This window comes from Embiotoca jacksoni, unplaced genomic scaffold (assembly GCF_022577435.1).
Source record: "Embiotoca jacksoni isolate LCO1_2020_lvr unplaced genomic scaffold, fEmbJac1.0.p SCAF_19, whole genome shotgun sequence".
Taxonomy (NCBI): domain Eukaryota; kingdom Metazoa; phylum Chordata; class Actinopteri; family Embiotocidae; genus Embiotoca; species Embiotoca jacksoni.
The window spans coordinates 3611289-3627940 of NW_027185329.1; the positions used below are offsets into that span (position 1 = coordinate 3611289).

Genomic DNA, 16652 nt, shown 5'->3' on the forward strand with positions numbered 1-16652 from the left:
TTGTCAGAGAATTTGTTAAAAATAATAATAATAAAAAAACACGACTTCTAAACCACGAGTGTCCTGATCATTGACTGGATTTGAAAGTGGATGCAGCTTCCAGGTCTGAAAAGAGTGAGGCCAATGCAGAAGTGTCCTAAAGTGTAATACCCCCGGAGGGCCACTAGGGGTCGGCTCCAAAAAAAAGCCTCCGACTCCATAGACTCCCATTCAATTTATGAAATACAAAAGGCAAAACATTTTTTGTTGTTGTTGTTTATGGTCCCTTTGGTTAAAGTCACTCCTTGTTGTTCATTTTTTGGCGGTCCATCTGAAAATATAATCCCATCATTAATTAGATATTAGGCCTTAAACGATAAACAAATTGTAATTTACAGAGTAAAACAAAAAAAACAAAAAATGGATCCATACTGAGCATTTTGGACTGTTTTATTCAACAGTGCAAGGTAGACATTTGAAGCGTCCAGTACAGTTAAGGAAGCAAACGTTGGTCGAAAGTACAAGTCTGTAAGAGGAAACACTGAACAGTGTCAGAACAGCGCAGAACGTCACTTTACAGGAGAATACGGTTTAATATAGACAACAGCTTCACAGAAGAGAAGAAGCAACCATGTTTGGAACAACATGTTAGGTACCAAGATGAACATACCTGCGTCACACAGGTGAAACAACTGATTCTTATTCAAAAAGACACAAAAAAAAAAAAAAAAAAAAAAAAAGAAGAAATCCCCAAACAAACCCAAAATACTCTGATTAGATAATTTGCCAGCCATAAATCATACACTTAACACGGTCTTAATTATGTCGTGAAAGACTTCTTTTTTTTTCATAAACAATACAATAATTGGCAAAAATATGGCACAATATCAGCAAAAACAGACTATGATATCCTATAAATGTGATTTTTTTTTTTTTATTTATTTTTAAACAGGACTTTTAAACTACGATGAACATTAAAAAAAAAAAAAAAAAAAAAAAAAAAAAATGAGAACACTGATTTACAGTCACTTCTGATGTCCACTGATGCTGCTTGTGCAGATATCCGCTTTTAACATGAGAACAAAATGGATTCACACACACACACACACACGCAAAACTCTTCCTTCAGTGAGGGACGGAGATTAAAAAGATGGCACGATATCAAATCAGGAAAAACATGAAGAAAGGAACGCGGTAATCACGCGCAGAACATAAAAACACCGACGTACAGTTAAAACACCACACGGACGATCTAGTGCAGACATTCATACGATGTGTACGGTTAATCTAGAAGAGGCTTTTATCCAACTCCGCTATGGCTTACGACAGGAGACGGATGTTTTGCGGTCTGTTTTCGCTACTTGCCAACGCGTCTTTTTTTTTTATTTTATTTTTTTAATATATATATATTCTCAGTGTGCATAGGCCCGACGGGCTCCCAGGGTAATAACGGTGTGCTGTGTACTTTGGATAGTTGGCTCGAGTAAATTGTGCACTTAAAACTCCTAAGAGGCCGTAAATGCAAATGGTCCACATGCGAGACCAGTGAAGGTCCGAAGGGAGTCTCCGTGTCCTCGGGTCTAACCGTTGATGCACAGAACCACTGCGCTACTATGGGTCTTTTCTTTCTTTTTAAATACAGGTGCTGTTTGGGTATTTGTCTTCATGGCAGTGGATTAGTTGACTCGTCCTTCACCGTCCCCGACGCGTGACGTAAAACGAACCTCGGCTACGCATCGGCCAAACGCAGAACTCGGGGGGGGGCGATGTGGCAAAGTGTGCACACTGGATACGGGAACAGGAAATAAAGATACATATCCCTTCGTGGCGATATTGATCACAGAGCCCCCCCCCCCCCTCGTTATATTTAGGATTCACTTGCCCTGTAAATGCAAAGAGTAGAAACGACAGATAATAAGTGGCTGGGGAAAAACTGCAGGGCGGATAAAGTAAGTAGCCTCGGGTATAGTACGGGGTACAGTATACGCTGTTTTAAACAGGAACTCTACAGGATCATATTTGTTTACATGGCGAGGCAAATGTAAAAAAGAAAAAAAAGTCAGCTCGGTTTGACTCCCGAGATTTAAAAAAAAAAAACACAAAAAAAACACAAAAAAAACCAATGCTCAGCAGTTTGCCAAACAACATGATTACATGCGAGGACATTATCTCCCGTTTTGTCTCTTTGCAAGTACCAAAATCCTGAACGAGAGATTCGTATAACGCGTCCCTCCATTCACTCAAGATAACAGGATCACCGTCAGGACTAAATAGAAGTGGTACCGCCACACCACAAACACCCAGCTGTTCGCACACAGCCCACGTTCACGCGTCAAGTAGCTCAAGTCTGATGTGTTTTTTTATTTTTTTTTGTAGTAAAATATAATCACCGTAAAAACACCAACGGCTGTTAGAGAGCCAACAACTACAGCTTTTTTTTTTTTTTTTTTCTTTTTTTTTTATAGCAGCTTATAGGCAGATATTAAATAGAACATCCCATTTGAGGAGGAAGTCCAAAACGAACCGAAAGGAATGTATTGAAAACACACGACAGGCTTTCGGTGTGGATTTCAGTTCGTTTCGACGAGATCGTCCTCCCCCGTCGTCTCCTTAAGTTCGGGTGACGTTTTGAGGTTTTGTGCACCCGGACGGAGCGGTCAAGTCTCCGCAGAGGGGCGGAGTTAAAAAAAACAACAACAACAACAACAACAAAAACAAAAAAAAACAATTCCACGTACTCAGATCAGCGCGTCTCCTTCCTCTTGAGTTCGCTCCGGAGACGATGTCCGTTCTGACGTCGAGAAGCTTGAAATGAAAACGCCCTCATTTCCCAGGTTTCTGTTTTTGTTTTGTTTTGTTTTGTTTTGTTTTGTTTTGTTTGTCTTTGTCGTGTGCGTGTCAGTCGATCGCCGCGAAGGCTGCAGGTCTAGCGCTTGATCACCACCTGCTCGTACGCTCCGGCGCCGACCCTGAGAGGACGCGACAACAAGCATACATGTATTTCTGTTGTTTCCTGATTTCAAGTTTTGTAATTTAAACCAGACTGTTCTAGCTTTCCCCTGATCTGCCTGCGCTCGTTTAATCGTCATGTCCGCAATATTAATTATTACTAATTGAAAATCGATATTTCAAAGTCACCCCTATAACAGCGCTGCAATATTATTTGTTTTTATTTGTAGGTACCTCGAGCTGCTTGCAATCCTGTCAAAAATGGTTTTTGTTTTCTTTTAAGAGGAAAAACTTCGACTCAACATTGAAAAAAAAATTAAAAAAAAATCAATCTACACATTTGAGACCAATTTACTTTAAAAAAAAAAAAAAGAACATTTTCAGTAGGAACAAGTGAGTTTTTTTTTTTTTTGGGGGGGGGGGGGTGTGTGTGTGTGTGTGTAACATGACCTCGCATTACTGGCTATCTGAGGTCATGTGATGCTCACCTGGTGGGAAGGTGGTGGCTTCCGAGGGCCGTGCTTCCCCCGGGCCCGACGAACAGGCGCAGGCCTTCCTCTGTAACACACACACACACACACACACACACACACACACACACACACACACACACACACACACACACACACACACACACACACACACTGGTGGTAAGTCATACAGCACGCAGCGCTCCCACATCCTGCTGTTTAGTTCTTGTCATGAGAAGAAGCCAGTTGCTAGGCAATCTAAAAATAATCATGTATTGACAGCAGCTTTCTTTTTCATAAACTCTTGAGCTGGATGAGACCTTGAAAAGAAAAGAAGAAAAGCAACAACAACGCCTGACTCCTCAAAGTGAACACACGGACTGACGGACGAATCATGTCATCTTAATTATTATCCAAAGTAGCTGTGCTATTCTACTGTAAATACAGTAGTACATACAGCAGTACATACAGTAGTACTCCAGCTGCAGCTAAGAAAAACAACTCGTTTATTTTCTCTGGTTAATTGTGTAATTATAATGATTGTAGAATAATAAATTAGATAATTAAAATGAATTGGCCATTAAACTATTTTGATAATAATAATTAGTCACTTTTAAAGAACATTTCAAAACATCATTATAAATCATTGTTAATTGAATATTTTATATTGCGATGGGAGTTTTTTTTTTCTCTTTAATTGGATATTTGAAAGATAAAAACAATTCATCCACCAGGGAAAATAAAATGAATCAATAATGAAAATGCTCATTAGTCGCATACTGAGCCCTCCAGCTGATTTAAACGTAAAAGATCCGAACGCCCCTCGAAATTTCCGACAGCTTTTTTTCCCCCCAAAACATCCTCGATATTCCATCCGCGATCGCATCGAACCGACAAAAAGCAGGAAGTCCTCACATTTTAAAAAGGCGATGACACAGACTCAAACCTGCAGGAAGGACGACCCTCGGCGGGACGTTTGGGTTCCCGTACCTTCGGCGCTGGAGTCCAGCAGGCTCGGCGTGAAGTCCTGACTCTGGAGGATCTTTTCCACGACGTCGTCGGCGTCCACCCGCGTGTCGTCCATCCTCTTCAGCTGAGACTCCATGGAGTCCTGCTTCATCGGGTGTCTGAGGGGGAGATTACAGGACCAAACCCGGGATTCATAAAGAAACTGTTTGGCAGTTTATAAATGTCACTTCCTGTTGAGACTTTGATGAGAAGGTTGCCAACACTTGCGCCTCAGTAGATAAATATGTGCTTCGCTTAGCTTAGCATGGAAACGGCCGGCTGGTCTCTGTCTGAACGGAAAATAATCCACCTGCCAGCATCCCCAAATATCATTTGTTTACCGTGTACACAAACCAAAGTTTTACAGGGTTTAGAAGCCTGATGGTGTCTTGGGTGTAGCAGTACTTCCTGTCTAGTTTTTTTTTTTTTTTCCCAGCAACAAGTGTAGACTCAAACTGCTGCTGCTGCTTATATATTTATATATCTATATATTATATAAACATGTACACGAGACGTTTCCATTTTCTCGTGCAAGTCTCAGCAAGAACACGGTTGAATAATGCTGAATTATTCTTTCCAAAAACTTGACTTTGTATTGGGATAAAGTCAAATATGCTGAGTCGTGACAAAACGTTTGACTGGTCTTCGAAGCAGTGGGCTGAATATTAAGTGCACCTGAAGCCATATCAGTACTTAAGTTCCTCTGCTTGACTCGTAGTTCGACATTTGGTAGTTCATCCCACAAACACAATAACTTAAACTTTTAAAAAAATTTTTTTATTTTTTATAAAGAATAGGAGTCTCTACAGACACCACATAATGAAACTACATAAATGAAACCACAAACACGTTTCCTGCTGCTCGGCACGGCAGCTGCTTCCTGAAATGAGCAACAGGTCTCAGGTGTGATGACGTCTGAAGTTTGTTAAGTCCCCCTAAAAATAACTTCCTGTCGCTCTCTTCTGCTCCTTTTTTTTTTTTTTTTTCTTACAAAGACTTTTAACAGTGTGTGTGTGTAGTTTTTTTTTGTTGTTGTTGTTTTTTTTTAGGAGAAACATGTCTCGATGCTCAGCGCTCACCTGTTGAGTCTCTCGCAGGACGAGGCGCTGCGCACCGGCGTGCCCGGCGGGTTGCCGGCGGCGGCGGCGGCGGCTGGGACGGGGTGCTCGGGCAGAGCCGGACAGGGCCTGGACTCTCGGTCCTCGTTGGGCTCCGGGATGCTGCCGATGCCCGTCGAAGCGCTGCCCACCGAGTGGTTCCTCCGGTGACTGAACTCCGACATGCTGGAGGAGCGGGAGTGACCTGTGCTGTAGCCTGAGAGACGGAGAGCGCTGATTTCAGGGAGCCGTTCATACCGTTATCACCCTCAGCGGTGAACTCCACATTTATCAGATTTAATGCGTCATACCCTTCCTCTCTAAAGATCTGTAAAAAAAAAACCAACAACAACCAACCAACAACAGCTCTTTATATGTTCTGCCATCTCTCTCACCGCCACGCTAATGCAGTGTTCACTGTATACTCTCGCGTAATCCTGCGCCAGCACCCGACGGATAAGAGTCATGATGTTGCACAAAGGTCTAATCTGCATTTAAACATTAAAAAGTCGATCAATACAACAAGTGCAACAATTGTCTAACAAACAAGACTTGTTGTCCAGTTTCAGTCCTTAGTGCTGAAACGTATTTAGATGTGCTGTGCAGCAGAGTTTGCAGCTCCGGGTGTGTTTTAACGATCGAACAGCTGAGCGGCGTCCACCGACTCGCTGCAGGAAGCCGGTTAAAACACGTCAGGGTTCACCGCTGCCGAGGAAGAGCGAACTTCCCGCTGCCTGACGAGAGGTCTGAACAACTCTTAGAGAGATTCATGCGGCAGGAAATGCGGTTTTGTTTTTTGTTTTTTCTCAATTCTATACGAGCTGGCCATTAGTGCTGTTCTCAGTGCATCCGTCCACTTCCTCTGATCTTTTATTACCGTCATCTGATCCGCCTGTAATGGAAACACGAGGCCCGGGTCTGACCTGTGCAGAAGGAGCACCGCTGGAAAAAAAATAATGCGATCACTTCCCTCCTCTTTCTTTCAGTTTGACTTCACAGACCTTTCCTCCAGTGCAAGTGATTTTCAGGAGACCAAAAGATGAGCATCGTGTAGTTGAAGTTTTTAGTTGTTTTTTTTTATTCTACTCCGGGTCAGCTTGGACAAATGTGCAAAAATGAATCTGTATGAACAACAGGAAAAAAAAACAAAAAACGTGTATTTTTGAAAAGCGGGAGCTCCTACCTGAGAGTTTGGACTGCTGGCTGGCGTAGCTGGAGGTCCGGGAGTGGCCGCAGCCCCCCAGCTCGTCCGACGCAACCGCACACTTCCCTTCTCGACTCTCCGCTGGGTTCGAGGGGACAGAGACAGATGGGGTGTGACGACAGTCTGAAAGCTCTACAAAAACAAACAAATCTCTCGTAGTGCAAAAATAAAACTGCCAACATTTGAAAAAAAAAAAAAAAAAAAAAAAAAAGCCAACATGTGCAGCTTATATTAGTCGAACAGTCAAAAGAAATTCTGCACTTATGCACTTATTTCATTCTGTCACTCATGAGCAGCAGATTTGAGTTTTGAATAGAAAGTGATATTGGGAACAAAAGCAGGAACGGCCGCTGCTGCACCGGGTTCCTGCTGCGAAATGTCAGTCCTATATATCACTGCGCTGTTCTGCCTTTTGCAGAGTAGACTGACATGAATTGAAACCTGCGGCCCCAGTTAATGCAAGAAGTGACAAGTTGGCACACGCACGCACACGCGTAAACCCCGTTTCTGTTTTGTTACATGCACATTGCAGTACATTGCATGCAAGTCTGTCCTGTTGCTGGCTGTTGATTTGCAGTTTATTGCTGTCAACTGGCAACAGTAACAACAACAACATAAAAGCCCCCCCCCCCCCCCCCACACACACACCCTCTCTCTCTCTGCCTCCCACACACCCTCCCTCACTTCAGCATCTCTGAGTTTAACAAGCAGAGAGGCCGCAGGTGGCAAATGCGTGGACACGAAAAGTCCCAGAGTAGAAACATATTTAGCAAAAATGTCCGGGAATGACAGTGCAACCCCTGATAGCAACTCATGGCAGCTCTGCAATTAAAAAAAAAAGAAATTGGCAATACACAGTATCTGTGCGACTGAAATGGAGAATATATCATGAAAAAAAAGAAAAAAGAAGAAGCTGTGTGACAGTTTTGAACAGCGGAGATGGAACATTGTGCACAACAACAGTCTAAAGCCTTTTTTTTTAAACAACATTATGAACACGTGTGCCACTATCTTAATGTCAAACAGCCAAAATGGCAAAAAGGCTGAGCTGCAAAAAAAAAAAAAAACAGCAAAACATTTCAGAGTTCAGATGCCTGCGGGGAAAGTAGTCTGCCTCAGCAGCACGACAGAAAACAGACACCACAGCAGGAGATTTGAACCCGCAGATACACGAAACAGGAAAAAAAAAAAAAAAGACCCTGCTACTCAGTTTTGGGTTTTTACTTTTGGATGATTAAACCATTTCATGGTATTTCAGGTATTCCTCAAATCTTGTATTTGCTATTCTCAAAATTTAAAAGAAAGAACGCCACGGCGGCCTCAAATGATCACAACAGGATTAGTTTAAAATGATAAATCAACAATACAAGTCTGTAATACTGTAGAATTATAAATAAAGGTTTTGTGAAAACATTTTAAAATAGAAAAAAAAACCTGCTGATAATAACACACGTCCCTTTTCAACCCACTTATTGAAGGATGTAGATTCAAAGATGAAATATCCCAACAGATGATTTGTCCCTGTTGTTTTGGAAGACAATCAAACCTTCATCTACACAATAAAACCATCACTGCTCATAAATGATATAAACCTCCAACGTGAAACACACAAGCCGCTCCGCTGCAAACACAACACACACACACACACACACACACACACACACACACACAGTCCTATTTTTAACCGTGTAAGAGCCTACAGGGTCGGAGCAGATTGTAGTTAATCTAAGAGAGCTAGTTTAAATTATACATGAAAGAGCTCTGCTAGTCTCTGAAGCTTCCAGCAGGAAGAAGCATTCAACACTACGACGTGTTCACACATGAACACACACACACTGAACGAGAGAGGAGGAGGAGGAGGAGGAGGAGGAGGAAGAGGAGGAGGATGAAACGGGAGGGTCGGCTGGAGGAAGAATATTTATTTTTGTCAGTGGATAATGTGAAGTACGGGTGCATGCTGCTGCAGAGACGTGACGGCACACGCCAGACAGATCTGACGGGAATCAAACGAACATCTGAAACAAACGAGTGGTAAACGACACGAGGATAACGGCAATGCAATCACGGCACTTCAGCCGTACGGCCGGGTAGGCGGTAAGTCGTCTTGCCGTGTTGGAGATTCGGGTTTAAACACCAATCCGCAATACGCACCTGATACGCCAACAAAACAAATCCCGACATGCAAAAAATATGCAAAATACGCGACGAAATTGATCTACGTCAGACGCATAGAAAGCCTTCTCGTTATTTACCAGTGGGGAACGTTGAGTAATGTAAAGCAGCAGCAGGCAGGGCTGAGCGTGGTGTCAGAGGTCGGTGGGGAGATGTGTGTGGGTGGAATATATAAAGGAGGCAGCTGATGAGGTTATGGTATTTATTTAGGTATCGAGGGTGCTAAAAATAGTTTACCAAAGACAACACTGAACAATATCACACGGTGCCACTTAAAATGAGTTGCATCCTCCCCTGCTGTGAATTTAGACAGCAAACTTGGATTATAAGTGACTTGCGCTTAATCAGTTTTGTATGTTATTTCTTTTGTTTTTTTTGTTTTTTTAGATCTGCCACCTAGATAGCTACGTAGCATAGAAACTGATGTTGCAATAATAAGTGATGTCGAGCGAGTCCACACACACTTTGTGCTTTTCGCCTGGTTCTGTCGGAGGTTTCTTCAACGTTTCTTCCTGTTAAAAGAACGTTTTTCTTTCCCTCCGTTGGAGGTTTTTCTCGTGTGAATCGTTGAATTCCTCCGCGTGATGTTGTAAAGTTCTGTTTTAAGGACTTTGCTCTCCGTGAAATAACCCGTGTTGTGATTTGGCGCTGTATAAATAAAATTGCCTCGACTTTTTTTTTTTAAACAGCTTGTAACGACCAGCTAAAAAAAAAACAAAAAAATGCAGAAGTTCTTCTGTAAACCAACACCACTGATTAGCAGGAGTTTAGTACACCGTAGGATGGTGCATCAGAAAACAGGAAGTTAGATTGTATCTGTTGAGATAAATATGACAACACAAACATAGGAGTGGAACAAAACTTAAGCGTGAGCCGTCGGGTGCCCGTCGGTGTCCGGAGGAAGCACGACGAAGCAGAGCCGCGGGGGTTTGATGTGGCGTGATCGCTCTCACCAGAACAGCCTTTCTGCGAGTCCCCGCCCCTCCTCTCCTCCAGCAGGCTCTCTCCATCCCCCTGGATCCCGATCACTGTGGCGGTGGACGGAGGCCTGATCGCGGGGGAAAGACAAATGCGGCTTTATTTTCTCTCGTCAAATCATTTTAAGCGAAAGCGAGAAAGACGGGGGCCGGCCCGATGTCGAAGACGGATTAGAGATCAATCAGAGGAAAGGCTGGAATATCTTTCAGCCAAAGCTAAAGGTGAATATATTATAGATGCACTGTATTCAAATACGTGCTGAGACAAAAGATGATCCGGCTTTGGGAATAAACATACAGCGTAGTGAATAATTTTTAGGTCAGATTTTACCCCTGGGGTAAATGAGCACGACTCTCGCTGTATTGACAAATATTTTTAGTGACAATCATACTGTAGTTCTACTAGACGGACAAATACGACAACACACACTGTCTTCACGAGTGAGACGTCATCGCTCCGCGTTCCTCGGCAATAAAAACTCATAGCGGGCACTCGGGTTTGCACAATCTTGCGTCATCGATTCCCGTGAAATCTTCCCGTGTCAGACAAAGCGCAGTTAAAAGCTGGAAGTGCCACACCGACAGCAGCTCTCGAACAAAAGCAGATTACAGCCACAGATTTGCGTTGATAGTTTTGACACGTAATGCAGAATAATTGAGAAAATACTGTAATAATCCCTTCAAAGACAAAAGCACGACCGAGAAATCCAGACACGGGTTGAACTGAGGCTCGAGGGAACAAAGAGGCTTCAAATTACAGTCCGGTGAAGGTCAGCGAGTTGGTTTTGGTTTCTAGGGTTACTGTAAATATTCACGTAAAGGACGGTTCGCTGTTGAATTTTTAGTCCGGGGATTCAAATCGTTTACGTCAGAATCCTCAAATGGCAGAAAAGTCAGCTGACGCCAACCCTGACTGACTAAACCGCGTTAAACACTGTAGAAAAGTAGACAAATGTTGCTTTAACTTACGTTTTAAAACAGGGATCCCCTGACATGAGCTGCGTACTGATGATAACCTATGAAAACAAACAACAACAAAAAAGGCTTGTTAGTGGATTCCAGTTCTATTTGCGTTCAGTTTTCCCATTAGCTTGTAGTGATAGTTATACTCATTAATCATTAATAATTCATAATGAATCAATCTATTCTAATGAAACCCAGTAGTTAATGGCAAGTTTAAAATCTCCATTTTCTTTCTTTCTTTCTTTCTTTCTTTCTTTCTTTCTTTCTTTCTTTCTTTCTTTCTTTCTTTCTTTCTTTCTTTCCCCACACAGGTGACGCTGCTCTTATTTTGTTTATTTCCGGCTACACCTGAACAAACCACCCGGCTGCCTTTGTTGCCAGCGAGGCTAAACGTTGATGTGAAAACCTTCCTCGTGGAGGAAATGGCAGGCTTGTATTCAAAACACCGAAGTATCCCGTTCACCTTGAGAATGGAGTTATCCTGGCGAGTATTTTTGGTATCGTAGCCCTCCAGCAGACATCTGCGGGTTGTATTCCCTGAGCCGGCAAACTCTGCTAAATTCAGATCCGCAAAACCGAGCTGAAGGAGAAAGAATGACAGAGGGTGAACTTTGTTTACTCTCGGGAGACGGATCTTTTTCACGGTCAGCGACGGAGACGCTCTCCGGATGGACAACGACAAGCGAGACAAACTCCGCGGAAAGGGAACGACGTAAACACGTCTTACGGCTCGCCGCGTTCTTTAAGGACGAGCTGGTAAATCGGCCGTCATGTTATTGTTCAGGAACAAATACTTGAACGGGTTTAGAGTAAATAATTACTTATCAAGCAATGAAAGCGGAGAGCGCGTGACATGACGAAGGCTGCGGGCGGCGAAAGACCATCTGTTTGCTGTGGGCTCACAGAGCTACAGTATCTCCATCGATGTGGCTGATTCCTGTAACCCCGGGCGACCCGGAGGTCGGTTTAGGAGGCGGGACGATGGGAGCAACGTGACAAATTACCTTCGCGTACGCCTTTCCTCCCTTCAGCTCCTGAGGAAGAGAGGCATAACCGTTTAAATTATAGCAGCACTCGGAAAATCAGCCGGTCATGAAGCACAATTGAATTACAAAAAGTTGCATTAGTTATGAAAGACATTTGGAGGGCGGCTGGTTATAGTCAGCCAACACTCGGATGGGAAAAGAAATTTCAACCAAGTGTGTTTGGAACAGGTCAATTTGTAATCTTCAGTCTTGGTACTGTCACTGTAAAATATTATTCAACTCAAAACCTGCTTAATATCTTCATGACTTAATACTGGAGGGTAAAATATCATAAATATTCTACTCTGCATCAGCCGAATAAACATAAAAGTAATATTTTTAACACCAGTTATGAAAAAGACAGCTGCTTAAATTGTTATATGTAAATATCACAAAATAGTGGTAAAGGACACCAGTAAACGCAAAATAAGTCACGGTTTTCCTGGTTACTAGACACGCTTGGTGTCCTGAAACAAAGAGCAGAGCATACTGAGAATAATTTGCAGATACAATGTGAAGATAAACAAAACAAATTTCACAAGTTTCCTTTTTTTTAAACTCCTGCCTACATCCTTTATATCAGGATTCCCTAATATTTACTCATTTCACAGAAATGAAAAACGTAGGTAACCAGTATCTGAACTTAACCCAGGTAAACACCACGATGAGCCAACGAGACACTTTAAAACAACTTTTTTTTTGTTTTTAACAGAAAAGACAAGCACGAGCGTGTTTCCGTACCTTTCTGACAGACACTCGACACACGCAGGGGTCCAGGACGCCCGTCCCCGCGTTGGCGCTCATCTTGCAGGGGAAAGAGAAGCGCTTCCTCCATCGTACACAGTTGGCCTGCACCGGCTCCCTGAAAGGCCAAACCACCCAGATTTAGTCCGCCTGTCCAGCTCTCTGTCAGCTCACATATCACGCATTTGTTTTTTTTTGGTTTTCACTACCTGACCAGCTTCACACGATGGGTTTCGTACGTTAAAGACGCAAACGCTGGTGTAATCCTCCAACTCGCATAATTAACTCTTTTCATTGGTGACGCAATCATCCACAAAAAAAACCCCCAAAAAAAACCAAACACCTGAGCTCTTTGATCAGACACATTTTGTTGCTTTTGTAGGATGCAAAAAAAAAAAAAAATGATTTGGGAAGGAAATGTTGATATTCTAAAAAAAAGCAAAACAATAATAATTAAAAACAAATAGATCTCGTTTTTTGTAAAGTTTTGATTCAGCGCCGAAACACGGGTATTGCGTCGGCAATGTTGTTGTGCATAAATACAGAATGTGTTCAGAAAACAAGGACTTTTTTTTTTTTTTTTTTCCACGACAGATGTTTTGCACGTCATCCAGACTCCGGGAGAACAATGTCATCTCATGAATTTTAAATATCGCTATTACATAACACATAACACAACTGAGCTTGACTGGCTACGGGATAAACACCCCCCCTCCTCCTCTTCCTCCTCCTCCTCCTCCTCCTCCTCCCCGCCCCCCCCCCCGGGCCTCCCTGCTTCAGGGCAGCGATTCAAGCTCGCGTATGTTGCCCTCAGACTTTCCAATCTAATAAACGAGCTTCCTAATTCGCCTCTTCACCGATTAATTCATCGAGGCTGACGGATCCCTCCACCAGCGTCGGCGCTGAGACGATTGTAAGTTGTAGTTGGTGAAAAGGACGAGACGGGAGCGCGTGGGCAGAATTACGATACCCCAGATGGCCTCTCCATCACTGGCGTCCTCTCCCCTCTCCCACTCACCTCACCGACTCCCATCTGTTAAGCGCAGCCTCACACAACGCCATTCATTTGAGACCGACTGACTGAATGTGCGGCGCTTTCAGAAAGAAGAAGAAGAAGAAGGGTAGGAAAAAAAAAAAAGCAGGCAGACGCGTGACTAATGCTTCACAAAACGTTGACTTCATCCCGAGGTTTGATGGTTTTTGGGAGGCGTGAACTCCCGGAGTCGGAGAGACGGGAACTCCCAACCGGCTGGACTTCTGGCTGGAGTTTGTGTGCGCTCACGGGCGCTTCTCTGCGCCGCGACGATCCGATTAACAAATGCGAGTAAATCTGGTTTTAAAGCGCGAGCAAGAGGGTCGCCTCCCCTCGTCTCTCTCTCTCTCTCTCTCTCTGCGGGGGGTCAGATATCTTTGGTGACCTTAAGCCGCTCTCCCTTTAAAGGCGGCTGAAAGTCAGACTTCAGACAAGGAACGGTCAAATCCACGTGAATTTGATGCAAAACTGGATTAAACATGCAGATGAGATCATTTAACACGCTGGTTTTAAATGATTAAATGAATTTAATGATTGACGCTGGTTCCACACCGAAAGGAAAAGGAAAGGCTTCACCAAACAACCACCCGCGCTTCCTTTAACACTCACAGTTGGGATGACTCAAAAGAGTGTGAGAGGAAATCTAGTTTGTAGGGGGGGTGGGGGGGGGGTGGTTTGAACTGCTGAGAGGAAATCTTAATTTAACAACTCTCAGGATTTAGGAGTATAAAACACAGCAGGGTTTAACACCAGAGCTTCACAGTCTCTGGTGTTGAAAAGAAAACTTCATTGAACTGAACCGGCTGCTCACTTGTTGAAGAAAATCCACCGAGTTATAAAAAAAAAATAAAAAAATGACTCTACTGCCGTGACCTCAGAAAACATCCCAGCCTTTTTATTTAGACATTTTACATGAGCTTCTTACTGAAGAGTAAACAGAAAGCTTATTATATAATCAGGGTGAAGCCGTGTAATCCCTCCGGCTTCCCTCCGAAACAATGCTCCTCTTTTCATGCAGAGATAAGAAATCTGTGTCATTTATGAGTTAGAGCCCCAAAAAGCTGTCTAGTTTTCTGGACAGCAATAACACCATTGTGTATTTATATATATATATATATATGCGAGTCCTTTGCAGTCGGCTTGTTTTAGCCAAAGGTTGGACTGATATCACTGGGATGTAACCTGAGGATGTCAAAGAGGAATTGTGACGGGCATTTCCAACCGTTTATAAAAAAAAATAATAAAATAAAACCCTCCTAAAATTAAGGGGATTATGAAAATAGTAATTTACTGCTTTAAGTTCTTTTCCTTTCGTAGTCTGTGAGGTGGTGAGTGGCAGACGGCATCTTATGAGTCAACGTCTGACTGGAGAGGTTTTTCTTATCTCAACTGTCACGAGGACACGGCCCGTGGACCACAGGCTGAATACTCGGTACGAGTAAACTTCCTGTACTGACAAACTACCGAGTACTTTGAAGAGTATTTGGTTTATATCACACTCGTCCCATTCATCTACTCAACCAGCGGTGGAAGAAGTACCCTACTTGTTTTTAGGATTAATATTAGTGATGCATTCATGTGCATATTACTGCTGTAGTTATTTAAAGTTGTCCTTTATGTACTGTTAAGATAGTTTAATCTGAAGCGATGCGTTATATATCCTGAGTTTGTCGCGTCCCGGGACATATTTGTGAACAAGCTCGGAGAAACTGTCCTGTTCATTTTTAAATTTGTAGATCTTAAGATGTAGAAGGTTTTATTTTTTATTTATTTTTTTCTCAACATTTAACCGTTCAGTTGATCAGAAACATTCAAGGGAATATGTGGTTTTCGCCTCTTGTGCATACTGGACCTCTGGAAAAAAAAAAAAATAGCTCCAGGATTTCCCTCTTGACATGTCAAGGAGTAGAAGTTAATGGAAATACCACAGAAAAGTACCTGAACCTTAAATGTGTACTTGAGTAAATATACCTCCACTGCACACGTGACAGAAAATACATTTAACATAATATATATATATATATATATATATATATATATATATATATATTGTTAATATTCACTGGCCCTTTTCTTTTGGACTTCAAAGCTGATTAGCTGATACACTTAATCGATGACAAGTTGATTACGCAACAGAGCGGAAGCCCCTCCGAGCTGCTCCAGTGATGAGTTCAAGGACCGAACCGGGACTCGACCCGAGCACGTAAACGGACACCGTCGATTTAGCAGCAGAAAGCTGAAGGAGTCCCGTTTTTTTTTTTAGTTTTTTTTTTTTTTTAGCTTTCATGGCACTAAATGCGAGGAGTGATCTGACTTCTCAAAGGTTCACCAGTAACCGGAGGGTCGGCCCGTGAATGGGAAGACTGACCGATAATGAATGAACGGTGACAACGCTGGTTATTTGTTTTTAGCACATTTGAGCCGTGAGCTCTGAATCTGACGTCAGCTGTAGCCCGCTTGCTAAAGTTAGCTGTTAAAGCTCCGGCGCGAGTTGAACCTGCGGTCCCTGCAAGCGCCCGATCCGGTCCGCGTTTTTTTTTTGTTGTTTTTTTTTGTTGTTTTTTTGGTAAAGCCACACAACAATCCTCACCGAGAAGACTCCTCCGAGAACCCGCCGTCCAGCAGCCTGACTTTACAGAAGAGGACACCGTTGACAAAGGGGACCGACGACAGCTCGTCCAGCTCAAAATCCACCTTGAACTTGAATTTCTTCTTCTTCATCATCATTAAATCCATGCACAGCCTCAGTACTCCGGACGAGATGCTCCGATGCCGCCCGTCGCGGACATTACAGCCGTGTGTTGTGGTGGTGGTGGTGGTTGGAGGAGGAGGAGGAGGAGGATGGTGAAGCTGCTGCTGCTCACAACAGTCCATCAATCACTGAAAGCGAACGGAGCGGAAAACACAGCCACTTCCGGTCCGGAATTTTCAAAATAAAATAAGCATTTGAGCTGTACAATAGAGTATAGAAATTGTAATTTACATTTATATGGTCTCTGTTATGTGAGGGGAGGGAGGAGGGGAGGAAGAC

The 16652-nt window shown here is 43.1% G+C and overlaps 1 protein-coding gene across 3 annotated transcripts; it reads right to left on the minus strand.

Moving 5' to 3' along the window:
* Positions 1-411: 411 nt before the first annotated feature.
* Positions 412-16459, minus strand: fam102bb (family with sequence similarity 102 member Bb). 3 transcript variants are annotated; one of them, XM_069153046.1, is made up of 11 exons: positions 16212-16458; positions 12586-12706; positions 11824-11853; positions 11283-11399; positions 10826-10872; positions 9833-9927; positions 6687-6788; positions 5486-5720; positions 4389-4525; positions 3417-3486; positions 412-2948 (listed from the first exon to the last, which is right to left on the minus strand). In XM_069153046.1, exons 1-11 carry the CDS (start codon positions 16355-16357, stop codon positions 2906-2908), a joined length of 1143 nt encoding a protein of 380 aa, XP_069009147.1. In that variant the 5' UTR covers positions 16358-16458; the 3' UTR covers positions 412-2905. The 3 variants fall into 3 exon arrangements, with proteins under 3 accessions (XP_069009147.1, XP_069009145.1, XP_069009146.1); XM_069153044.1 differs by having other exon boundaries at positions 6687-6839; XM_069153045.1 differs by lacking the exon at positions 11824-11853 and having other exon boundaries at positions 6687-6839; positions 16212-16459.
* Positions 16460-16652: the final 193 nt, after the last annotated feature.